General features: G+C 50.9%; 1 protein-coding gene across 3 annotated transcripts; it reads left to right on the forward strand.

Annotated features, from left to right (window-relative positions):
* Nucleotides 1–7,101: 7,101 nt before the first annotated feature.
* On the forward strand, nt 7,102–16,873 carry Unc93b1 (unc-93 homolog B1 (C. elegans)). Of its 3 annotated transcripts, XM_005384293.2 has the most exons (11): nt 7,104–7,320; nt 7,431–7,572; nt 7,896–8,049; nt 10,695–10,856; nt 11,068–11,197; nt 11,470–11,563; nt 11,896–12,020; nt 12,584–12,766; nt 13,143–13,416; nt 15,097–15,215; nt 16,120–16,873. In XM_005384293.2, exons 1-11 carry the CDS (start codon nt 7,189–7,191, stop codon nt 16,432–16,434), a joined length of 1,830 nt encoding a protein of 609 aa, XP_005384350.1. In that variant the 5' UTR covers nt 7,104–7,188; the 3' UTR covers nt 16,435–16,873. The 3 variants fall into 3 exon arrangements, with proteins under 3 accessions (XP_005384351.1, XP_013369697.1, XP_005384350.1); XM_005384294.2 differs by lacking the exon at nt 13,143–13,416 and having other exon boundaries at nt 7,102–7,320; nt 16,120–16,210; XM_013514243.1 differs by lacking the exon at nt 15,097–15,215 and having other exon boundaries at nt 7,103–7,320.
* The last annotated feature ends 7,940 nt before the right edge of the window (nt 16,874–24,813 follow it).

The raw sequence follows: 24,813 nt of genomic DNA on the forward strand, positions 1-24,813 counted from the left end.
AAATCTGCCTCTCAGTTACCCTGGAAGACAGAGTTCACGGAGGCTTGATGTCCCCAGCAATGGACAACTGCTACCTCACTTGCAAGATTTACTGCCTCAAGGAGGTTGAGGATCTCTAGTGCATGTTTTATGGGTGTCTGGTGGCTAGTCAAAAGTCCCCTTTCTTTCCAGATGGCAACATGTACATGTAAAACCAGAAAGGTATACTTGGAGTCAGTGTATATATATATTGACTTTCTTGCCCTTGGCAAGTTGAAGAGCCCAAGTGAGGGCAGTAAGTTTTGCCTTTTGGATGGAGGCCCCAGGAGGGAGTCCTCTTGCTTCAGTGACCTGAGTTATGCTGACAGTAGCATACCTTGTCCTAATGCCATCCTTTGCAAAACTGTTGCCATCAGTGAACCATGTGCTTGCTGTCCCTATCAATGGCTGGTCCCTCAGGTTGGGGCAGGTGGCATAATTCTGGGTGATGGTTTGTTCACACTCATATTTTACCTGTTTGTTAGTTGGGAGGAGCATGGACAGGTTTAGAACTGTGCAAGACTGAGGAGTGATGTCTGGGTTTTTGATAAGGTCGCTTGGTGTTTACTGAGCCTTTTTCCAGTCATCCACAAATGATCTTTGAGCTCTAACAGGGCCTTAATCCTGTGTGGGGTTAGAACTGAGAGTTTTTGCCCTAATGTTATCTTAGAGGCTTCTTGAACTAAGAGTGCTGTAGCAGCTACTGTTCTTAAGCAGTCGGGCCAACCTTACAACACCACATCTAATCATTTGGAAAAGTAGGTGACAGGCTGGGCTTCTGGGCCCAGATGCTGGATTATTAGCTCACTCACTACTCCATTTCTCAGCTATGAAGAGATAAAAAGGTTTAGTTACATCTGAGATTCCTGATACTAAAACCTGCATCAGGGTCTGTTTTAGCGCCTAGAAGGCCTCCTGATGACTGGTTTCATTCCAAGAGTTCAGTTTTTTGTTCCCTAATTGCTTTATATAAGGGTTTGGCTATTACTCTTAAATGGGGTATCTATATGTAGCAGAAGCCAGCCATTCTCAGGAAAGGCCTCAGCTGTTGTTTAGACTCAGGAGGACTCAGCTGGCAAATCACCACCATTTTCCTTGAGGACATTTGTTTCTGTCCCCATGTTAAAATGTACCCCAGGTAGGTCACTTTTTGTTGAGAATCTAGGCCTTATGTTGGGACACCTCATAACCTCTCTTTACTAAAAGATTGAGAATCATAATGGTATTTTGATCAGATAACTCTTTGATGGGGCTATGAATGAAGAGGTCATCTACATATTATAATGGGCCTCCATTTTTAAGTTTAGGTCTCTAAGGTCTTGAGCCAAGGCTTATTCAAACAGGCAGGGTCTATCTGTAAACCCTTGAGGCAAGACAGCCCATGTATACCATCAGTGGAGCCTCGTTTGGGGATTATCCCAACGGCAAAAACATTGGAACCAGAGTCCACAGGAATAGAAAAGAAGGCATTCATGAGGTCAAGGACAGAGAACCAATTAATGCCTCCTGGGATCTATGCAGTGAGGGTGTATGGGCCACTGGGAGGTGAATAGGCATCACTGCCTCATTGATAAGTCTGAGATCTTGTACTAGGAGCTATTCTCCCAAAGGCTTGATTATTGGTAAAATTGGTGTGTTGCATGGGGACTGCCATGGTACCAACAACCCCATAGCCAAAAATTTATCAATAGTGGGTTGTAGCCCCAGCCTGGCCTCTCTTTTGAAAGGGTATTACCTTTTGTGAGGGTACAGATTACTGGGGTAGCCTTGACAGCCTGCCCCAAGGTGTCATTGTATCATGCTTGGGGATCAATTCCCAGCAAGAGAACTGGGCCTGACAGGGAGGGGTTGGCCAGGTCTTTAGAAACTAGCTTGGGTTGCCAGAGGTTTGAGTGACAGAGTGGCCCTGAGCAGGAAGAATATATTTCTTCCAATTTATGGTGCAGGGCACTTTCGTATTACCTGAAAGAGAGCTTGGAAAGGGAAATCTCCCAACAGCAACTCAGAATGGGGGTAAAGAAAACTGACTGATTAACTCCTGAAGGTCAACAACAGCTGAGAAACAGGATGATAATTTGCCCCCATAGGAGATGAGAATTGAGTAATACAACCCAGTACCAAGAAGGAATATAATTTGCTTACCAGTCATGTCCAGAGTTACCCGAGGCTCCTGGGAGGGGATAGGGATGCCCTTGTGTGGGGGCCACAGGGGCCCCCTCAGGCACTGTCAGTCACTGTCTGGGCATTCTTCCCTGCTACTACAGTGGTGGATGGCCTCATCCTCTTCTGGGAACGAGAGGAGTCCCTCCTCAGCACCAAGGGTCCTCATTTGTATTCTGACCATGCTTGGCAAGCACTCAGTAGCTTTTGAGGGCACTCCTTTGCCAGGGCCTCCACTGTTTGCTTTTGGTGCACCAAGATGTGCCTCCATCACCCTTTGAGCTACCTGGGTTCCCTTTGGTGCCTTATCCATGAGGGCCAGCATGGCTTCAGCCTACCTTTTCTCCTTACTCAATTCCTGTTTGTCCTCTTCCTCATCACAGTTGTTAAAGACTGTGCAAGCCACATTAACCACTTGACTTATCCCAGCTTGTGGGCCCTGTTAGAGGCTTTGGAGCTTCCTCCCAGTGTCTGGAGCCCACTGGCTAATAAAGTCTTGGCCCAAGATAATTTGGCCTGCTCTAGACTCCAGGTTTAAATTAGTGTATTTACAGAGTGCCCCTTCAAGCCAGTGCTGGAAAGCTGCCAGATTTTCATGAGAGCCCTAATAGTTTTGAACTTATATTTCTTAGGTATACCCTTGAGCATACCCGCAGTCTTAGTTACTTTTGTCTTGCTGCTGAGACAAAATACCTGATACTCAAAGTTAAGAGGGAGAGGTTTATGTAGCTCACAGTTTGTAAAGGCTTCAGTTCATAATTGGCTGTCTCCAAGGCAGGATGGGACATGGCAGAGGGGCAACAGTTCAAGGTGAGTGGAAGACAGCAAAAGTAACTGTTATGGTTTGTGTCTAGATGTTCCCCCAAAGCCTCATGCAGTCATGGGGCGGGCTTCTAGAGTTTTTCATTGATTCATGGTCCAATGCTGGGAGTATGGGTGTGAGTGCTACACCTGCCCTAGGGTAGGCAGTCTACATACCATATAAGGGAGGGAAAGAGGCTTGCTCTCTGTTGCTCCTCCCTTTTTGCTCTTATTGCTCTTGCTGTTTTCTGTCACCATGAACTGTTGCCCTGTGCCATGTGCCACTCTGCATTGGAGCCAGCTGAGTATGGACTGAAACCTCCACAAACTGTGAGCTTAATTCTAGGCATCAGGTATTCTGTCTCGGCAACAAGAAAAAAGTAACCAAGACATAACCAAGGAAGGGTGGAAGATAAGACTCTTTTTTGTCCCTTATATCATAGGCAGGCTAGCTGCCCTAGGGCAGGTGTAACACTCACACCCCTTAGGCGTAGCCAGAACTATGCCAAACTAGTCAGTGTACTGATTTACTAACCACACACCCTTGTTCCCAGCATCAAGCACTCTAGATTCAGCCACCTTTAAAAAAAAGCCCTATGAGCGCATGAGGTTTTGAGGGGACATCTAGATACAAACCATCACATCCAGTAAGATGACCTGGAGGCATAACCTGTGTTTGGTTTTTCTACTCCCAGTGTTATAATCCTACCCAAGCCTTTCTTGGGGCCCAAATGTGTCAGTCAACTGTCATCAGGTCAGGCTTCATTGACCTCATCATTGGCCTGTCTTATAGCTATTATGATTCTCTCTTTTTGGTGCTGGGCAGCAGACACCAGGATGAAATGGACATCTTACCAGGTCAGATCAAAAGCCATTGTTAGTGTACAGAATCTCTCAACAAATTTTTCAGTGTCCTCTGAGAATTTACCCAATTTCTCTTCACATTGCTGGAAGTCCATGACTGAAAAAGGGACTTGAACTTGGATAGTACCCTCTGCACCTGCCACTTCTTGATGGTGTAGAATGGTGGCACGTGAGATGTGTTCCTTGAGTCTTATGGTAGACAGACCTGGCTGTAGTATGCGGTGGGCTCAGGTTGTCATCTTTACCCTCTAGGCCTAGGGGCACTGACAGTGCAGGTTGGTAAGGAAGAAGCTTATCGGGAGGAGTAGTTAACAAGGGGAAGTCCTCAGCGGCGTCAGTTCCCAAAGTGTTAGCTCTATGGCAGGATTGGCAAAGATCAGGCTCTTGGTAGAGGCTTGGACATAGGCACCTCCACCCATTTTCCCTGTCTTTTATAAAAATAGATCTAATTGGAATATGGTGTTCTATTTTAGGCAGCTGCTCAGGGTCACACTGCCCAATCACCAAGTTGGTACAGAGATCATGCCTCACTACACAGGACTATAAGACTTTTTCTTGAGGGTCTGGGCATCAAATTTATCCCAGTGTCTGAGAAGGCATCCAAGTGGGGAGTCAGGTGGGACAGATGAGGCATTCGCTATGACGAGTCTGTGGGCAGAAGGAGTAAGAATTAAGACCTGGGAACCCTACTGGGCATCCCCTGGTCAGTCTCTAACCCATTTAGCTCCAGGGTGTCCCCTAGTAAAGGTGAGCTCCTTGGGACCCAGATGCAAGACGTCTTTGGCCTTGTGCGGGCACCAGTGCCACTTCCTTTGGACTTCTGGATCTCCCCCTTTGGCCACAGCCCATATCCCAGACAGGAGTCCTGAGCTGGGTTGCCCTACTGGCTGGACGCCTCTGGCCAATTATAGAACAGAGCCTGGGCAGGACCTACCTTTAAGCCATGAGCTCTTAGCCTGGGTGTTGTGGTACAACCTGTAGTCCCACCACTTAAGAGACCGAGGCAAGAGGATTTCTGTGAGTTCCAGACCAGCCTGGGCTATATGGTGAGACCCTGTCTCAGAAACAAAAACAACCCCTCCCCCCAAAACAAAACAACCATGAGCTCTTGCACAGCGTCCCTTCACCTCTCCCTAGCCCACCTGTTCTGCAGTCCCTCTAACCCACATCACAAGAAGATGAGTTTCCCAGCTTTCCAAGAGGAAAGCTTCACAGTAAAAGAGCAAGGGGTTTTTAGAGGAGATAAAAGGATCCCACCTGTTTAGTTTTGAAGAGTGAGGGATCAGGAGGATGGAAAAAGCAGAAAGCAGTTTAGAGGCCCTCCCTCGGGCTTAGGACACTCCAGCTACTGAAATCTCCAAGCTGCAAGGGTTTGTGACAAAAGAGAGGTTGCACAAACGTAAACCTGAGCAATGTGTGAAAGTTTTTGTGTTCCTGGCAGAGCCTAAAAACAGGGAAGGAGAAGAAATATAAAATCTCCCCCAAAGGGGTCTTACTTCCTGGCTGGCTTGCCCAGTTACTATGAGTGATGGGGTCTGGGACAGGTTCCTCACCTGCTCACATAATGAACAGTGAATTGGACCTGTTGTACCAGGGTAGGGGCAGAGCAGCGAAGTTATGAAGGTGATAGTACACTTAGAGGGAGCAGGCTCCTGCACTATAATTGGATGTACGAGGTGTAGTCCATATGCATGAATCTTTAATGAGCTCCAGGTGAAGAAAGGTTACAGTAGGCCATTGGTCCACATGCATCCTGGTTTGGGGTTTTCCGGGGCAGGTTTTGGGGGTCTTTGCTCTTTTTTTTTTTTTAATCTCTACTGCTGTGTAATAAGCCTTAGGATGAGTGCTGGGACATTGCTCAGGTTCAGGTAAGTGGAGGGGAATGGTCCAGCAGTGAGTGGAGAGGAGCACCCCATTAACCCCAACTGTATTATCTACACACCAGTGGCCATGCCACTCCCCTCTGCAGCCATCTTTCTGCCTCCTGGCCATAGGCTGCTCCCTGAATTCTATAGGAAGGAATTCTCCTGGGAAGTCAAAGCCTACCATCCCCAGTCCCATGGCCACTTATCTCCAGGTCTCCTGTGGCCATACCCTGGACTTTGTCATCACCCTTAGCGATGAACCCGTGTCTACTCTCTGACTATGGCCGCCAAACTGCTATTGCATCCATACTCTCCTGCTCCTCCCTGCCCTGCACCCTCCCTGCCCTGCACCCCAGGCCCTGCCCTCTCCTGTTCCCGGTGCAGCTCCCACTTCTAGGCACCTGCCTGCACAATACCCACAGCTCTTTTACCCACAGCTGCACCTCAGGGTTGCCTGAGGACAGTGCCACTAACTCAAAGCCGAAAGCCACTGCAAAGTGATGCTGTCCATCCTCCAGCCCCCAGATTTCCCTACCTCTGTGTGAGGGGGCGGCGGGGTGAGCAGTCAGCTGTGGGGACAATTAGCCACAGGAATCAGAAAGGAAATAGTGTGTGGAGAAAGAGGCTCCCCTGGAACTGCAGGAAGAAGGAAGGGTGTGTCGGGGGGTGCTGGATATTTTTTGATCTTTTCAAGGACTTCTCAGGTGGTTCCAGTCTCTTGGACTATGCCAGAGCTTTGGAGTGTCTGCTGCCACTGGGTGGGTGCTTCATGGACCCAGAGCATGCTGGAGGCGCTGGACCCTCTGCAGGGTGGTGGGGTCAGCCAGTAGTCCGGAAGGGCCACAGCCTCAACCTCCTGGTGGCCTCCTCAGGCTCCCATTTGCAGAGCATAGGGGATCCTGGGTGCAAATCCTGCCCTCTGTGGTGGGGTTAGGATGACCAGACCACCACACTAGGGGAGCTCAGGATGCCCTTGGCTTCTCTTTTTTTTGTCTTTTTGAGACAGGGTCTCACTATGCAGTTCAGGCTGGCCTTGAGCTCACTTTTGTAGCCCACGCTGGCCTCAAACTCACAACAATCCTCCTGCCTCAGTCTCCCAAGTGCTGGGATTACAGGTGTGCGCCACCACGCCAGGCTGCCCTTGGCTTCTCTAAGTAAGCATTATCTTAGTCTGAGCAGTGCTGAGTGTCCCCATTTTGTAGGTGAGAGACTGAGGCATGGAGAAGAGTCAGGAAGTGGCTAACCAGGGATTTGAACTAGCATCTCACATCCAGGAGGCTGAGTACCCAGCTGCACAGGGACACATGGACACACACACACACACACACACACACACACACACACACACACACACACGCTCTCCGAGGGGAGGAGGTGACAGGGCGGGGTGGGGCGGTCCCCAGCGCCAGGAGGAAGTGCCCGGTCCGCTGCAGGGGCGCCCGGCCACGCTGAGAGTCTGAGTCTCGGTCAGGGTCTGGCCATGGAAGCGAAGCCACCGCTCTACCCGGTGGCAGGGGCCGCAGGGCCGGAGGGCGACGAGAACTCGCTCGGGGTCCCTGACGGGCTCGGCGTCCCGGATGGACTCGGGGTCCCCGACGGGCCCGAGGCGCCGGTGAGCGGCGGTGGGAGCGCGCGAGGGTGGCGCGGGGTGGGGGTGACCCCGCAGGGTGCGGGGCGCGAGGCTGGCGAGCCGGGTACGAGCGCACGCTGCCTGTCCCGCAGCTGGACGAGCTGGTGGGCGCGTACCCCAACTACAACGAGGAGGAGGAGGAGCGCCGCTACTACCGCCGCAGGCGCCTGGGCGTGCTCAAGAACGTGCTGGCGGCCAGCGCGGGCGGCACGCTCACCTACGGCGTCTACCTGGGTACGCGGGAGCGGGCCCCGGCCTTCCCGACTCCGGCCGGGAAAGAGAAACTTGGGGCTGGCGGCCCTTCTTCTCTTTTCACTTCCCAGTCGGCTGCTCCGATAGCTGCAGCGGCCCCGCGTGGGGCGGGAAGGGGTTCCGCCCACCAAAGAGCCAGGTCCTGGCCACAGCCTTCTTGTGGGAGGGGTTGGGGCACGTCCCGGGCCCCACTCCGCCCCCAGCCTCATTGGAATGGGGAGCTCCCAGCGAAGCTTGCACGGCCCCTCTGTTTGGTCGCCCCCTGAGCAAGGCTTGCTTCCTCCATGTCGCTCCCTGTCCCCAAGGCCTCCTCCAGATGCAGCTGATCCTGCACTACGATGAGACCTACCGCGAGGTAAAGTACGGCAACATGGGGCTGCCGGACATCGACAGCAAGATGCTGATGGGCATCAACGTGACGCCCATCGCTGCCCTGCTCTACACGCCTGTGCTCATCAGGTGCTGTCCCCATGCGTGCTGGGCTGTCACTGATCTCTCAGACCCTGAGGTCTCCAGCTGCCCTGGTGTTTGGGGGTGGGTGAGTGTAGAGGGGAAAGCCGGGGTTTGGAGGAGGAAGTGAAACCCCCATTTGGTTTCAAGTAAGAGATTCAAGCAGGCTGCTGCACCCACTTTGCCTGTGACCCGGGTAGCTTCCTCTTTGAGGCCTCTGTGGTGGCCCAGACTCACTGTGACCTTCTCGGTTGGGACTGTGCAGTCCCCAGGGGGAATGGGATCAGCCAGCAGAGCTCAGGCTCCTGCCTCTGGTCCAATCAGCTGTGGCCATGTGAGCAGGCTCACAGAAAGGGGCATGGCTGGGCAGGTGCCGCTGAGGGTCTGCTCTGGACCTGAGCCTTGAGGCATGTGGTTCCCAGATGCCCCCCCACCCTCCCTGAGGGGACCAGGAGACCAATGGAGTGCTTTTTTCTGTCTTTTTCTCTTCTTTCTTTCTTTCTTTCTTTCTTTCTTTCTTTCTTTCTTTCTTTCTTTCTCTTTCTCCTTTATCACTTTGCACACACAGCATTAGATCACCGTAACTGAAACCAGAAACAAGAAAACCCGGCCCACACCTGTAATCCCAGCACTCAGGAGGCTGAGACAGGAGGACTGCTGCAAGTGAGAGTCCGGCTTAAGCTACATAATGAGTTCTAGGCTAGCTTGAACTACAAAGCGAGATCCTGTCTCAACAAACAAACAAACAAACAAACACATACAAAAAACCTTCTTAAACCCTCCAGGAAATTGAGTCCACTGCCCCACCAGCATGTACAGATCAGGTCTACATTCTTGTGTTAAGAGCATGGGTTTGCAAGGCTCATTTTTTAAAAATTTATTCATAATTTTTTTGTAGTACTGGGTGTTGAACCCAGAGACTTCACACTTAGCTACCATCCCCAGCACTTTATAAAATTATTTTTAGCCGGGTGTAGTGACGCACACCTGTAATCCCAGCACTCAGGAGGCTGAGGCAGGAGGATTGCTGTGAGTTTGAGGCCAGCCTGGGCTACAAAGTGAGCTCAAGGCCAGCCTGAACCACATAGTGAGACCCTGTCTCAAAAAGACTATCTATCTATCTATCTATCTCTATATTTTTTTTAATATTTGAGACAGGATCTCACTAAAATGTCTGCATTGGACTTGTAATTTCCATCCTCCTGCCTCAGCCTCCTAAGTGCTGGGATTACAGGTGTGTACCACCAGGCCTGGCCCTTGATGGTTTTTCCTTCTTTTCATTCTTATTTTTGAGATGGAGTCTCACTGTGTTGCCCAAGATGATCTCTAGCTCCTAGGCTCAAGCGATCTTCCCACCTGATCCTTCTGAGTAACTGGGGCTACAGGCACATATGTCACTGTGCCTGGCTTTCTTTCCTTCTTTTTAAAATTAACAACAACAGTTTTCCCCCTAGAATAAATTCCTAACTGCCCTCAGTAGGTCACAGGCATATGAAAGGCTTTATGGCTCTTGAACTATTGCTCTTTCTATTAATACTAACCCTTTTGCATTGTTTCCTGTGTTTCCGCCACTTTGGGAGTGCTATGCTGTTTCACTCTCTTCAGCCCAGAGGAGTTTCTGTCACCCAAGGGGAAAAAGTTGTGAAACAGCTCCTCCTAGTTCTGCCACAGGCAGCGACTGGCCCACTGCAGGGCTCAGCCTTGGGAAGTGACTCTGAAACTCGCATGATCACTCCCTGCCCAAACCACCAGGCAGCTTCTCCAGAGACTTACGCCAGTCTGTGTGGCTGCCGGCTGGGGGCATCACTTTTAAATTGCGGCCTCACCAGCCATGAATGAGGACTGGCATTTTTACATTTTGCTGTTTTGCCCCACCAACATGTACAGTGCGTGCTTGTGATCTGCCCTCCCCCACACAGATTGGAGGAGGCAAAAATAAGGATACTGATAAGTATCAGAAAATCAGGCCTATTCGGCTTTGAACTTCCGGGAAGTTAAGACAAAGAAAGGAGCGAATGAGCTCAAATAAAGAAAATCTGAAGACGCCAAGAGTTGGTTTTAGCTGGGTCAGCCTCTGTGTTCTGATTGAGTCCTTGTCCTGTCATTCATCAGGCTGCTTCCATGGTCACTATATGACTTTTTCCCAGATCCAGAGAGGTAGAAACTTCCCAGCTGGCCACAGTGGACCTCAAGAGCAATGCACAGGGAGGTAGAAGCACCAGGGTTTTAGGTCTGCAGTTCACCCACACAGGGCCTCCTCCTTTCTCTTGTCCCAGCCTGGTCTAGGTCCTTGAATGTGTCACTGGGACCTACAGTCACAGGACATAAGCTTGAGAGGAGAAAGAGTTGGGAGAGTCAGAGAGCTCAGGAAGGCTGGATGTGCACCTGGGTCACTGACTTCTCCTGTTTTGTCTCCTGGGAGAGGGTTATGGTTTGGGCCTGTGCCCATATTACAGCTGTGAAGATTGAGGCGTGCGGACACAGGAGGTCACCTGAGTCTGTTGGTCTTTGAGACTCCAGCTTTAGGCCCTTGACTCCCTGGCCTGGGCTCTCCTCTGCCTCACAGAGCCATAGGGACCTGGGACCTGGGGTGGTGGCCATCTCGTTTCAGGGCACAGCAGTCGGTAGTGCCAGTGTCACTCTGCTGTCCGCAGGTTTTTTGGCACCAAGTGGATGATGTTCCTGGCCGTGGGCATCTACGCCCTCTTTGTCTCCACTAACTACTGGGAGCGCTACTATACCCTTGTGCCCTCTGCTGTGGCCCTGGGCATGGCCATCGTGCCTCTTTGGGCCTCCATGGGCAACTATATCACCAGGTGAGCCTGGTGGGCAGTGGAGTGGGAGGCTGGAGACTGGGTTGGGTCTCTGCTGCTTTGCCAGGCTCCACTGGGAAACCTCGAACAAACCCCTCCACCCTCTGGGCCTCAGTTCCCCTGCTTGGGCTGGCTGGTTTGTAGCTTTGGGTGCAGAAAGTGGAGGCAGGACAGCGATTGGACCAGGGATGGCCTTTGCTCCTTTGTGGTCCAGGATGGCGCAGAAGTACTATGAGTATTCCCACTACAAGGAGGATGAGCAGGGGCCCCCGCAGCGCCCACCGCGGGGCTCCCACGCACCCTATCTTCTGGTTTTCCAAGCCATCTTCTATAGCTTCTTCCATGTGAGTGCCATGTGGGGCACTGGGTGGTGGTGGGGTAGGGATATTTTAGGCCCAGGGTCCACCGATGGGAACCCATTGCACCGTCTTCTCAGCCCTCTCTTCCTACCTCGCTTTTCTGAGCCAGTCCATTTGCTTACCTCTAGCAACAGAGACCTCATGCCTTTCCTATTGCCCAGCTGACCAGAAGGAAATCATCTTTCTCACAGACCATGCTGGGGCCTCGTACCTGGACTTGTGCCTGAGCCTGGCCCCATCTGCCCTCTTGTCCACAGCTGAGTTTCGCCTGCGCCCAGCTGCCTATGATTTATTTCCTGAACTACTACCTGTATGACCTCAACCACACACTGTGGAATGTGAAGAGCTGTGGTCAGTTCTCGTATGGGGGGGTGAGGTCCCAAAGCCAGCTCACCTCCCTCATCTGGGACGAGGCTGCCAGTGAGATCTCCTTGGGGCCCAGGGTGTGGTCAGTGCAGGGTGAAGGTATGGAGGTGGAGGTGACTAGTGCCCCTCTCTCAGTCTCTGGCCATAGGGTGAGAAGGCAGAAGAGTTGAACCTCCCCTCCCCCTGGGGCACACCCAGCCCCAGCGTTCTACTCCTGTCCCCTCCACCCCATCCCCACTGCCACCTGGCTGCATTTTGTGGCGAGGATGACAGTGCATCTACTCTGGTCTCACGATGTCCGCACTCACACTTCCCAGGCACTAACAGCCACGGCATTCTCAATGGCTTCAACAAGACGGTTCTGCGGACGCTACCGCGGAGCAAAAACCTCATCGTGGTGGAGACCGTGCTCATGGGGGTGGCCTTCTTGGCCATGTTGCTGGTGCGGCCCGGCCAGGGTGGGGGCGAGGAGCAAGGCTGGGCGCGGGTTTGGAGACCCAGTCTGGGACCAAGGGCCACTGTCGGGGCTCACAACGCGGGCTGAGTCCTGGAGACGTGGCTGGTGCCTATAGATCTAAACTGGGGCTGGAATCCCAGAAACCAGGGAACGGGGAGACTGGCTGTGAGGATGTCAGGGGTCCGGCTGGAAGGTGTGGCTTAAACCGAGAGCGTACTGGAAGGCGGAGCGAACGCACTGGGGGCGTTCTTAGGGCGTGGCTGTTGCTGGGGGTGGGGCTGAAGCCTTGGGGTGGAGGTGTGGACTTGGTAGGGCGGGGTGGAGGTGTGGACTTGGGCCGAGAGGCGGGGCAAAGAGAGGGGCCGAAGAGCAAGGATGTGCCTGGTGGGCGGAGCTGAACCGTGGGTGTCCCTGGGAGGCGGGATCTGAGATGGAGTGGGGCTTACGCTGTGGGTGTGTTCGGGGCGGGGCCTTGGTCTGGGGCGGGGATGAAACTCAGGGGCGGAGCCTGTACCTGGCCGGTCAGCCTTCACAGAGCCTGTTCGCAGGTGCTGGGCCTGTGCGGCGCCGCGTACCGGCCCACCGAGGAAATCGACCTGCGCAGCGTGGGCTGGGGCAACATCTTCCAGCTGCCCTTCAAGCACGTGCGTGACTTCCGCCTGCGCCACCTCGTGCCCTTCTTTATCTATAGCGGCTTTGAGGTGCTCTTCGCCTGCACCGGTCTCGCCCTGGTAAGTACAGCCTGCATAGGGTTGCCAAGAAAAGGATGTCTTGTTAAATTCGAATTGCACATAAACAAATAACTTTTAGTATATGTTTAAATATTTACAAGTGTGTCCCGAATAGTTCCCTCCCTTTTTCTCCTCCTTCCTTTTACCCTGGGTAAGTTATTCTACCTCCTCTTAAATTGAAGTGAGGTATGTCCGCAACGTATTTGGTATTCTGCGAGTTATATCCCTTTGTGCCTGGGGATGTGCACCACAAATTTCCCCATTTTCCGTACCCGCGCAGCCTTCCCTGGGCAGCACCCAGGAGGTGAGAGAGGGCAAAGTGGGCCTGAAGTGACAGGGTCTTTCTGACCTCCAGTGCTTTCCTCTTGTCCCTTAGGGCTATGGCGTGTGCTCCATGGGGCTGGAACGGCTAGCTTACCTCCTCATTGCTTACAGCCTGGGCGCCTCAGCCGCCTCATTCCTGGGTCTGCTGGGGCTGTGGCTGCCACGCTCAGTGCCCCTGGTGGCTGGGGCAGTGCTGCACCTGCTGCTCACCCTCAGCCTCTTTTTCTGGGCCCCTGTGCCTCGGGTCCAGAAACAGAACTGGATCCTGTATGTGGCAGCTGTTCTCTGGGGTGTGGGCAGCGCACTCAACAAGACGGGACTCAGCAGTGAGTACTGTCATAGGAGCTGGCGTGGCTGGGTGGGGCCTGTGACAACTTCTGGGTGGTTGGAGGGTAGTGACAACCCAGGGACAGATATGAGGTCCTATGGAAACAGCAGGGAATTTATCACAGCCTATTGTAGACATGGTAGAGAAAGGTGGGGATCCCTGTGGACAGTCTAGGGTGGAACTCCCACCCACAACATAGGACAGATGGGGAAATCCCATGGACACTCTGGAAGCAGGTGTGGGAGTTCCATGACATGGATAGTCTGGTGACACTCAAGGGTGGACATCAGGCCTGAAAAGGTTGGTCTGAGATTTTGTAGATACACAGGGTGGCTGTGGGCTCTGTGGAGAGCCTTTAGGGACAGTGAAAAACACAACAGGGACAAATCTTTTTGTACCTGGAGACAGGGTCCACTTTGGCAGAGTTTCCTTGACATGGGGAGCAGATGTCAGGGCCTTTGTCCCAGGGAGTATGGATAGCAGAAGGTGGTCCTGACCATGTCCTAGGGCACAGGTACAGATCTGGGTCCTTTTAAAAATTTATTTTCTGTTCTGTTCTTTCCTTTTTTTTTTTCCTGATGCTGGAGATCAAAACCAGGGCTTTATGTATGCTAGGCAAGCAACCCACCACTGAGCTACTCTCTCAGCCCCAGATCTGGGCCTTTTTGTGGAAAGGACCCAGGAACAGACATGAAGCCCCAACTCAGTGTGCCCAGCACTAGCAGTCCAAATCTGGGCTGCTGGAGGTGAGGCACTGGGGCAAGGGCAGGTTTGCAGCAGGCAGGGGTGGGCCTGAGTTCAGCTGTGTGGTGCTGTCTGCACTCAGATGAGCATGTGCCAGCAACTGGCACTCAATACACCCAAGTGCAGCTATGTCATTGTCCACAGTGGCATGTTTGGATGGGCCAGTGCTATTAACAGTTTTGAATGTCACCCCTAGGCCCTAGGATGGGAACGTTCATGTCCTGAGCTTGGCCAAAGTATTAGTAGAAATCACCTCTCATGATCTGCCAGGTGCTGTGTCAGTTTTCTTACCTTAGAACTTTCTAGCACAACGTAGAGTGTATATAAGTCCACTTCACAGCTGGGAAAAGCAGTTCTGGGGAATTAAGAAACTTGCCCCAAAATACCTACAGAACCAACGTTTGAATCAACATCTCCGCATCCCTAAACTCTCACCTCTGCTACCTTCCAGTCTCCAGTATTCCAGTCTGAGTCTGCTGACTCCCTGGCCAGTGCTCTTTCGGCCCATCCCAGGGAGGATTCTTTGTGAAACAAATCCCTGCCTCACACACTTCAGGTTTGATGTGTAGAAATTTGGTTGCCGGAAACAATTTGCCCTCCCTAGCCCTTGGATGAAAAGAGCAACAGCCCCTCACACTTGGCCTGCACATTGGGGTCAGGGTCAGGACACACCTGAGCTTAGAGCTTTCCTCTTCTGGGGCCACAAGTGTACCTGGCAAGACCTGTGTACAACCCTTGCTTACCTGGGCACCATGGTAACCAGGGTCTCCACTAGGAGGCAGGCAAGGACCAGGGTACTGTATATTGCTCCTTGGATGCTCTAAGGCCCTGAGATGGGAGCAGTGCAAGGGCCTAAGAGAGTCACAGGTAGATCAGCAGCCTCAGGCCCCAGGTAACACCTGTCCCCTGCCTACCTTGTCCTAATTGCCTGCAGCACTCCTGGGAATCATGTACGAGGACAAGGAGAGACAGGACTTCATCTTCACCATCTACCATTGGTGGCAGGCTGTGGCCATCTTTGCAGTATACCTGGGCTCCAGCTTGCCCATGAAGGTGAGGCTGGGTGGGGTTAGGAGCCCCACGCCATACTCCCAGGCAAGATACCTTCTGAGCATCCTGGCCTCACATCCTCCTAAAGGATCAGGCTGTGGCCAAGGACTCCTTCTCCTAGCCTATTGTGTGGTCCCGAACCCAGCACCCCAATTACTGCTTCACCACCTGCCAGCCTCAGTTTACCCACCTTTGAAGGGAACCACAGTTTGCTTTTTCCTTGTGTGTGCATTACATCCTCTCTATGGCTTGTTCAGTCACCTCTTTGCCAAGTGCTGGGCTCCTGGAAGCCCAGGGTCCATCTTGCTTTATGGCCTGCAGGGGAGCAGGCTCCTCTGTTGGTGCTGGGCATGGAATCCAGGGCCTCATCCATGCTAGGCAAGTGCTCTACCATTGAGTTCTGCTGCAGCCCAGCTTCTAGTACTCTGCTCTGCAGCCTCAGCAGGTCAGTTTAGTAGTTTAGTCGTGACCAGTATTTTACACAGCGACACAGTAGAGGATGGCAGAGAACACGCATGCACATATGTATGTATGTACTCAGAGTGCACAACTGTTTTTGACTGAGAGTGAAGTCAAAAATCAAAAACGTCTGAAAAGCATTTCTGTGACCCACTGTATGTAAGTGACCAGGAATAATCTAAGCCAGTGATGGCAAACCTTTTAGAGTTTTCAGTGATAACAAATAGCCCACCATGGCACGCTGCCATAGGTTCGCCACCACTGACTAATCTTCCAGGCAAAAGGATTATCATTCTCTCTCTTAGGGAAACTGAGGCTCCCAAGGAGTATGGCAAATGTACTAGATAGTGTTGGGATTGAATTTTGCTTCAGGAGGGTTCCCTGGAAACCTGGGTGAGGGACTGGGGTAGTTGAGGACCCAAAGAGTCACCCCACCCCTTACACCCAGGCAAAACTCGGTGTGCTGCTGGTGACTCTGGTGGTGGCTGTGGCCTCCTACCTCTGGATGGAGCAGAAGTTGCGGCGCGGGGTCCTCCCGCGCCAGCCGCGCATCCCGCGGCCCCAGCACAAGGTGCGTGGCTACCGCTACCTGGAGGAGGACAACTCCGACGAGAGCGACGCGGAGGGCGAGCGTGGCGGAGACTGCGGCCAGGGCCAGGGCGCATGCGCGGAGGAGGAGGAGCCGCAGGGGGATCCCGCAGGCCCCTGTCGCAGGCCCTGCCCCTATGAACAGGCGCTGGGGGGCGATGGCCTAGAGCAATGAGAACCCCAGGGGCCGACCTGGCCCTCGGACTCTGCCTTTCTGCTTGTCACCTTCAGTTTACCATCTCAGGCTGAGGGTGCTGGGTCCCCTCTGGGTCCTTCCCACTGGCAAGAAGGACCCTCTGTCCCCTCTCCTGTGTTCAAGACTGACCCTTCCAGAGCCCGTGTCCCCTGGAACTTCCACATCCCCCTCCAGGGCGAGGTGAGCCCTGTGACTGCGAGGGGCTGCCACCCAACACCCTGCGCACAGCTCACTGCACCAGCCCTTGCGCCAGCCACAGAGCAGGGATGACGCCTCCCGACCGTCTGCATGTGGGGCCCGCCCCCTCTCGGCTGCAGGCCTGGATTGCTTATGGTACACTTTGCATCTCCCTCCCAGTCCTCAGAAGCACGCCTTTTTACAGAAAGTGAACAATAAAGAGATTTTTGTATCTTCCTGACTGGGGAATCTGGCGCTGTTTGAGGGAAGGAGAGCGCCTGACTTAGTGGCCTGGTGGATCCGGACCCCGGGGCGCTTTTTGGAAAGCTGCCTAGGCTCAGAACTGCGGGGTGTGGGGAGAAGGTGGCATTCTCCCCAGCTGGGGTGTGTCTCCCTATACCAGCACAGAAGTTGTCTTCCCTGCTGTGCCTCTTCCCACGCCCAGTTCTCCGCATCCATCCAGGAGTGGTGTGGTGTGGAGGTTGCCTACCAGTGCCTTCGGAAGCCTCACAGTCCAGGTGGCCCGTACCCGTGTCACCTATACTGCCGCTCCTTGTTGCATGTATGTCTGCCTACAGCACTTCAAGGGACACATTTGTTATTTTGTTTGGTTTTGGGGTTTTTTGGTTTTTTTGTTTTTGTTTTTGTTTTTTGAGACAGAGTCTTGTTATGTAGTTCAGACTGGCCCTGTATTGACTATGTAGTCCAGGGTACCCTCAAACTCTCAGTGATCCTCCTGCTTCAGCCTCCTGTTTACTGAGATTACAGACCTGAACTACCCACTTGGAGGCACATTGGGGTTACCTCATGCACATTAGACCTGGGAAACTGTTGTCCAGGCCCAGATAAACTTGTCACTGACTGGGCTACCCTTCAGGCCAGATGACCAAAAGTGCAGAGGCTGGTGGAGGGGCCAGACCCCATAAGGTGTGCACATGCCGCTTTCTCCATCCCGCCCCCACCATCAGAGGAGACAGAGAGCCCACTGTGAAGAGCTCTGAATGGTTGAAAGGGGTCCCAGGAGAGTTGTGGAGTCCTCATCTGCCTCCCCAGAGGTCCTCTGCTGGGGCCACACCATTCCTACTCATAGCTTCTTGACCCCCGGCTGAAGGCCAGACCTGTCCCTACTTCCCCGCTCCACCCGCTTCACCCCCACCAGGTACCACGGCTCCTCTCTTTTTCTCTCTGCCTCCACTGTCCACCTTGGAGCCAGATTCTGTGGCCTCTCAAAGATCCAACCCATCTGAGTTGCAGCTTCCTTCTCTGTAGTGTATCTCCATAGAGAGGTGTTAGACCTTTTAGCACAGTGGCTTCATGTCCCCAAGCCCTGTGGAAAACTCTCAAGGACACAGCAGGAGATTTTCTTCTTATTACTATTCCTTTCTTTTTTTGGTACCTAGAATCGAACTCAGGATCTTGCGCTTGCTAGGCAGGCACTTGTGCCACTGAGCTATATCCCCAGCCCGGTTTTCTTCTTCTTGCTCTATTTTGGTTTGTGTTTTTTTTTTAATAGTGTCTTGCTATATAGTCCAGGTTGACTTCAAACTTGTAGTCTTCCTGCCTCAGCCTCCCAAGTGCTGGGATTAGAGGTGTGCACCATCATGCCCAGCTAAGAGGTTTTAAACTGTCTGACCTGGAAAGAAAACAGCCTGTTAGTGACAAGCAGACCCCAAAACCATCTCAAAACATGTCCCATGTTTTCAACAAAATGCCTTAACTCTGTCTTTCTAGTTCCCCATTGTCATCTGTTGTGAAATTTTATACCTTCTGGAATCAGGTGCATGACACACTCATGGCAGGATTCTAGCTAAACCAGCTAGAGTTAGGCGACTGCACACTGGAATAACAAGCATCAGAACCAGGCTGGCTACTATTTGGAAGAGCATAGGCCTTGGGTGTGTTGCAAAATTGTGGGGAGGGGTCTGGACAAAATGGCTCTGCAGTTGTCATAGTTCAAAGCCATCATAAATGTTCCTTAGGCTAAAGGATAAAGGGTGTGGTGTGGAGCAGACCTTAAGGCCCAGGCACACAGAATAGTGGGGTGTGTATCCAGTCATGCTCTTGGTACTAGCAGCTCATGGGGGATGAGGAGCGCACATAGCACCTGGCTGCTCCTGGCACACAGATCAGACCCACATGCCCATGTAGGCAATATTGAGGACCAGCAGCACACATGCAGGACAGGCAGTGCTGCCGGCCATGGTAGCAGGCTCCAGCAGGCTGGTTCTCTTTGGTCTCATTATCAGTTATGACATTGGTATTGGTGTAACCTCCCTTGTTTGTGTCCCTGATAAAATGGCCGGTGGAGTTCTGGACCTCTGGGTGGAAGATCAGCCTAGGCTGTAGCCTCTACCTCTGAGCACCATTCTTGCTCAAAACGGGAGTTCTGTAATTATGTCAGTGTGCAGGATGGAAACTTCAAAAAACTGTATAATTCCACAAATCTCCAATCTAAGATGTCAGCCATCTTTAAATCTCATTAGCAGGTAAAGTAGCCTGAAAAAAGTTCTTCTAAACACCTAGAAATGCTAGGTAAGAAGCTACCTTTTAAATAAACACATAGCAAGAGCTTAAGAAAATAAGCCAAGTTCCTTAGGGCCAAAAATGAAGCGGGAACTGAAAACCCAGTGGAGACAACCTGACGCTCAAGAAGCTGCCTGGGTTTGAGGGTTAGGGGCCTTGTGGGGCACAGCTGAGGGTCGGGGACCCTTACAAGGCACAGAGTTGATGTTAAGGCCATGCATAAATCTGAGGCCACAGAAAAATGCTTTTAGAAAAAAAGGTAAGAAAACATTTTCACCCAGAGGAGCAGAAGGATGTAAGGAAATTTGAGCTTTGGATGCAGAAAAAGTTTCCCTTGAGACTTGGAATGTCAGGCCTACTTTCTATAAGCTTCAACTCTCTATAAAGAAGTGAGACCATCTGTAAGGTCTATGAACCCTGAAGTTGAGACATTAACATTCAGAATTAGTCTTTGCCTAGTAATACCCCTGGGGTTCCTGGCAAAACCAACTCACCGTGCTTTCCAGATGGATCGTCTAAGCCTGAACACACACAGTTCCACAGACAAGGCCCCGCTGAGCTCACAATCCAAAATCACAGATCACAGAAGGAACCAAGTCACTGTAAGTAAAAAGACAACAGAGTCCCGCTCCGAACAGCTCCCAGCCATGAGAGAGGCTGGGCGGCTGGTCTGTGTAACTGGTAGCTTCTTAAAGGGCTCTTAGTGACCCAACCTTTACATCTTTGTGTGAGCTGCACCCCTTGATCCTGGGCTGCACCGACTGATCATCCCTTGATGGCAGGCTGGATCTATTAATTTAACTTTTTGTCAAGGAGGCCAGTAGGAGCCAAGAGTGCCTCCCCGCCAAAGGTAGCACAAATATGGGGACCTTGGTGCTTCAACCACTGGGAAGTGAATGCTGTTCACCATCAGAATGAGTCCTCAGACTGTGTCCTCAGGAGAATTCAGCCCAGCCCACACCATGGCGTGGCCTTGTAAGACCATGTGCAGACAACCAGCTGCACTGTGCCAGACTTCTGACTCATTCCGACTGGTTGATGAGAAAAATGGGTGTTCCTTTAAGCTTTTGACTTTTTGCACATTTTGCCACAGCAATAGAAAGCTAATATAGTGGCAAAAGTATTGAGATGTCACTTCTGAGTGAGTTTGTTTATTTGCTTGTTTTTAAACTAGGATCTTACCATGTAGCCCAGGCTGACCTCAAACGAATTATGTTCCTGCCTCAGCCTCCCCAGTGCTGGGATTATAACCCTGAGTCACCCCACCCTCTGTGAGAGTGGGTTGTTAACAATTGATCCCATCATGCTCACACCCTGCTTCTTGTTTGCCAGAAGCTATTGCTGCATTGTTAGGTGCCTGTGGACAGGACCACAGTCTACAAAGAATTGAGGTCCCGTCCCAGTCACCCAGGAGAAAGTGCCAGCAGGCAGTGGAGGAAACTTGGAAGTAGATTCTTCTGAGGGCAACCTCATGACAGAAGCCCAGTCTAACACTTTGACTGCAGCTGTTGGTGACTAGGATATGGTGTGGGATCCGGTAGCTGGCATCCCCTGCTGGATGCTGGGCACCTTGCCCCTCCTGGAATCTATGGATATTGGGACAAATGACACATGGACACCAGTGTACATGGAATCCCATTTGTTAGTCACCCAGTAAGAGTAAAAGGATTTCCCAGGGAGATGGGCCAGCATGGGTCTGCAATAAAACAAGACAGAGCAGGGGGTGGCTTTGGGCTTTCATGTTGGGGCGGGGGGCCGAGGTGGGTGCTTTGTGCAGCCTGGAGCTTGTGGGGTTTGAGATTCTGGTGGTGCCCAGAGACTGACACATATGGCCAAACACTGAAAATTTTATGCTACATGAAAGAAGACAGATGTGATACACCAGGAGCTCAAGAGCAGCGTGAATAACATAACAAGGCCCAATATTAAAAAAGAATCCATTTATAATGTGGTTGCATCATAAAGGGGAAGGGGAACATATCTGTATGTGAGACAACAGTTTACCTACCATGAACTCTTGGCTCCAACACTACAGCTCACCAAATAGGACTCTATGGATTTGCCCTAAGTGGTACAATATCAACTCATCCAGTTGCCAGAATGGAACACAGTCTATAAAAGACTCCCTGTTGTGCTTCTAAGTCCCCATCCTTCCCCATTTTCCCACATTGTGCCCGACAGAACTGCCATTCCTTGACTCAGTGACCCCCCCGCTTTCTCCTCCTCCTCCTCCTCCTGCTCCTGCTCCTCTTCCTTTTTTGTCAAGTGCTGGGAATGGGCATGGGGGCCTTACGCATGCTGCACAGGTGCTCTACCACCTGAGCTCATGTCCACCCCTTTCAGTGTAATTGCTAACCACAGGAGTCCCGGCCTGCACACGGGCACCCTCCCACGGCTCTGTCCCTAAGCATCAGACCTGTCCTGAGTCCCTGCCCTTAGGGCGTCCCTTCAGGGTTATTAGAAGAGTAAGACATTTATTTTGTGTCTGTGGGGGCCTCTGTGTCCCCGGACAGGGGCCACCCAGTGTCTAGCAGGGGGTGCGAGACACACAAGCAAATAAGTTGGTGCTGAGAACAGGGTGGCTGGACGCTGGCCATGGTGCCCTGTGTCACTGACCTTGCTCACTTCTGCATCCACTTCCCCACACAGCACAGCTCAGCCCATGGCTGACAGTCTTGTGTCCCAGTGACTGCACTGTGTCCTTTTAGGTCAGTTCTTTTGTTTTTGCAAAATCTCTGCCTTCAATGTAGCAGCCTAAACTGGGCACCAGCACCCAGTATTTCTCAGACACTGGGCAGGAGCTCCTGGGGGTGGTTGCATGTGAGCGAGGGTTACCATTGTGTTCACAGAGCCTCAGAGCCCACAGCAGGTGTCATCAGGGCTCTGCAAGGCCGTGCAATCACGTGACTATTGCTGCCCTCACCACTGTGAGATTCTGACCCGTACAGATTCTCTGGAGAAAACAAATATAATAGAAGCTTCTCTCCCCAAAATACTCTGATCACAATAGGCAAAGATAAAATTGCTCAGATGAGGAAAACTTAAGACGCAAATTCAGTTCTTCCAAGTAAAAAACAACAGATTAAAATTCAGTTTATAGCTGGGTGCAGTGATGCATACCTGTGACTCCAGATATTTGGGCAAAATTGGGAGACCCTCATCTCAAAAACTGGGCTTAAAAAATTCCAGATACCAAAGATGCTAACGTTAAATGTTTCCGAGCTCTCTAGAGATGAGTTTGAGGATGTAACCATTTTACCTGTTGCTCAGACCTCAGAAAGGATCAGTGTCATTCAACCGCAGACACCTTTGAAGACACAAAGGTTCCCACATAATAGTCCCAGGGAGCATTAGCACCCATGGGGGCTTAAGAGTGAGGTCTGCAGTCCCGGCAGGAGTCATCTCAAAAAGACTCATCTCAAAAAGACCTGAAGGTTAATGTTCATAGAATGTTGTAAACCCCAATAATATAAAATTCCCACCAGGCTTTTGAGAAGTATTGCAAGCACCCTGAAAGAGCAGAGTAAAACGGAGCCATTGGGTCCCCAAATTCCACTGGCTGCAAGCAGGTAGACAGAGCCACTCAATTGCAAACACAAGCCACCTGCCCTGAAAAGGAAAAGAAAGCCCAGAGACAGAGCGGAGACCGGAGAACAAGTCCAGAGTCACGAATATGATCAGAGATCTCCCATCTGAAACCCCGGCTGGGTTTCAGAGCAGCTGTGGATCAGTGACTCCATTGTGTCTCTGTTCCTCCCTCGTGACAGAGCAAGAATGTCCATCGCAGCATTCCTGTACTGAGGTTATGGAAGGCCATGGGCAAGGCAGCAATCAAGACATGGTCATCTGCATGCTCACAGGGGAAAGGACTCCCAAGTTTGCCCACAGAACTGGTGGCAGAATTCAGTTCCTTGCGGGCCATCTGGCCTCAGGAATGGCTCCTCTTCAGCTGTTGGCCAGAGCTGGTCATCCGGTTGTTCCCACATTGGTTTCTGTACAGGGCAGCTCACGCCAGGGCAAGCAGCTTCATCAGAGCACTGGCAGGCAGAGCCAGGAAAAATGAAAACAAGGTGGAATCAGAGTCTTTAAATTTTATTGAAGTGAATTCATACAACATATGATTGACCACGGTATTTCATGTATTCACAATCCTGTGCAACCACTGTTTCGCTCCAGCTTCAAAACTTTTTGGTTACCCAAGAAGAACACTCTGTATCTATTAAGCAATCGCTTTCTGTTCCTTCCCCATCCCATCCTGGGAAACAACCAATCAGCTTTCTGTCTCTACAGATTTGCCTATGTTAGGCATTTCAACATGAAATGAGTCATAAGATGAGACCTTTGTGTCTCAGACCTTTGTGTCTTCTTTCACTTAATGGAATGTTTTTAAGGTTCATCCATGCTATGGCATGAATCAGTACTTCATAACTTTCAGAAATGAACTTTGTAGGGGACAAGAAAAATCAGGATGTGTTATGTACATATACCAGCTCCTCATGATGCACATAATCATTATGTACTGCAAACATGTACTAATAAAAATAGACTTTTAAAAATATTTTGCCTGTGCTTTGATGAAGCTGCTTGCCCTAGTGTGAGGGGCCCTGTAGGGAAACCAGCGTGGGAACAACTTCATGAATGTCTCTGGCCAAAATGTACTTTTTATATTTTATTCACCACAAAACTTACTTCATTCCTCTTTACCTAGCTGAATTATATTCCATTTAAGTGGATATGTTGTGTTAATTTACACATTCATCTATTAATGAACATTTACATGGCTTTCATGCATGAGCTGCTATGAATAGTACTGTTGATGATAAGCGTGCAAATATTGTATGAACCCCTGTTTTCAAGTCTTTTGCATAGATATCTAGGAATAGAGTTGCTTGGTCATATAATTCTATGTCTAACCTTTTTTCCTATGTTTAATCACAAAATTGCTTTCCATAGTAGCTACACTATTTTACATTTCCACAACGTGTGAGAATTCTAGTTTCTCCAAATCTTTGTCAACATTTTTTCTTCTTTAAATTGTAGCCATCCTGTGGGTGTGAAGTGGTATCTCATTATGGTTTTGGTTTGCATTTCCTTAACAATAAATGACATTGAGCATCTTTTCATGTACTTATTGGCCATTGTACACCTTCTTTGGAAAAATATCTAGTCCAGTCCATTGCCGATTTTGAGACTGGGTTGTTTGCCTTTTTCTTGTTGAATTGCAAGCATTCATTGTATATTCTTTTTTTTTTTTTTTTTTTTTTTTGGGTTTTCTCCGGTACCGAGAACCGAACTCACGACCTTGCGCTTGCCAGGCAGGCGCTTTTTGCCGCTGAGCTAAATCCCCAGCCCCTTTTTTTGTCTTTTTGAGACAGGGTCTCTCTATGCAGTTCATACTGGTCTTGAGCTCACTTTGTAGCCCAGGCTGGCCTTGAACTCGCAACAATCCTGCCTCAGCTTCCCAGGTACTGGGATTACAGGTGTGTGTCACCATGCCTGGCCCATCGTTATATATTCTTGATATATGATCCTTACCCAAATATTTTCTCCCATTTTATATGTTGGGAAAAATCACTTTCTTAATAATGCCTTGTAACATATGCAGAAGTTCTAAAATTTTTAAAGACCAGTTTATCTATTTTTGTTGTTGTTGCTTGT

This window comes from Chinchilla lanigera, unplaced genomic scaffold, assembly GCF_000276665.1.
Source record: "Chinchilla lanigera isolate Chin_1 unplaced genomic scaffold, ChiLan1.0 scaffold00021, whole genome shotgun sequence".
In the NCBI taxonomy this organism is placed as follows: Eukaryota; Metazoa; Chordata; class Mammalia; order Rodentia; family Chinchillidae; genus Chinchilla; species Chinchilla lanigera.

What these genes read in the sequence shown, in the direction of transcription:
- Unc93b1 (XM_005384293.2), top strand. Translation starts at nt 7,189, where the DNA reads ATGGAAGCGAAGCCACCGCTCTACCCGGTGGCAGGGGCCGCAGGGCCG. An exon ending in ATGGGCAACTATATCACCAG is followed by an intron (nt 10,857 to 11,067) that starts GTGAGCCTGGTG and finishes TTTGTGGTCCAG; the next exon opens with GATGGCGCAGAAGTACTATG. An exon ending in GCTCCAGCTTGCCCATGAAG is followed by an intron (nt 15,216 to 16,119) that starts GTGAGGCTGGGT and finishes CCTTACACCCAG; the next exon opens with GCAAAACTCGGTGTGCTGCT.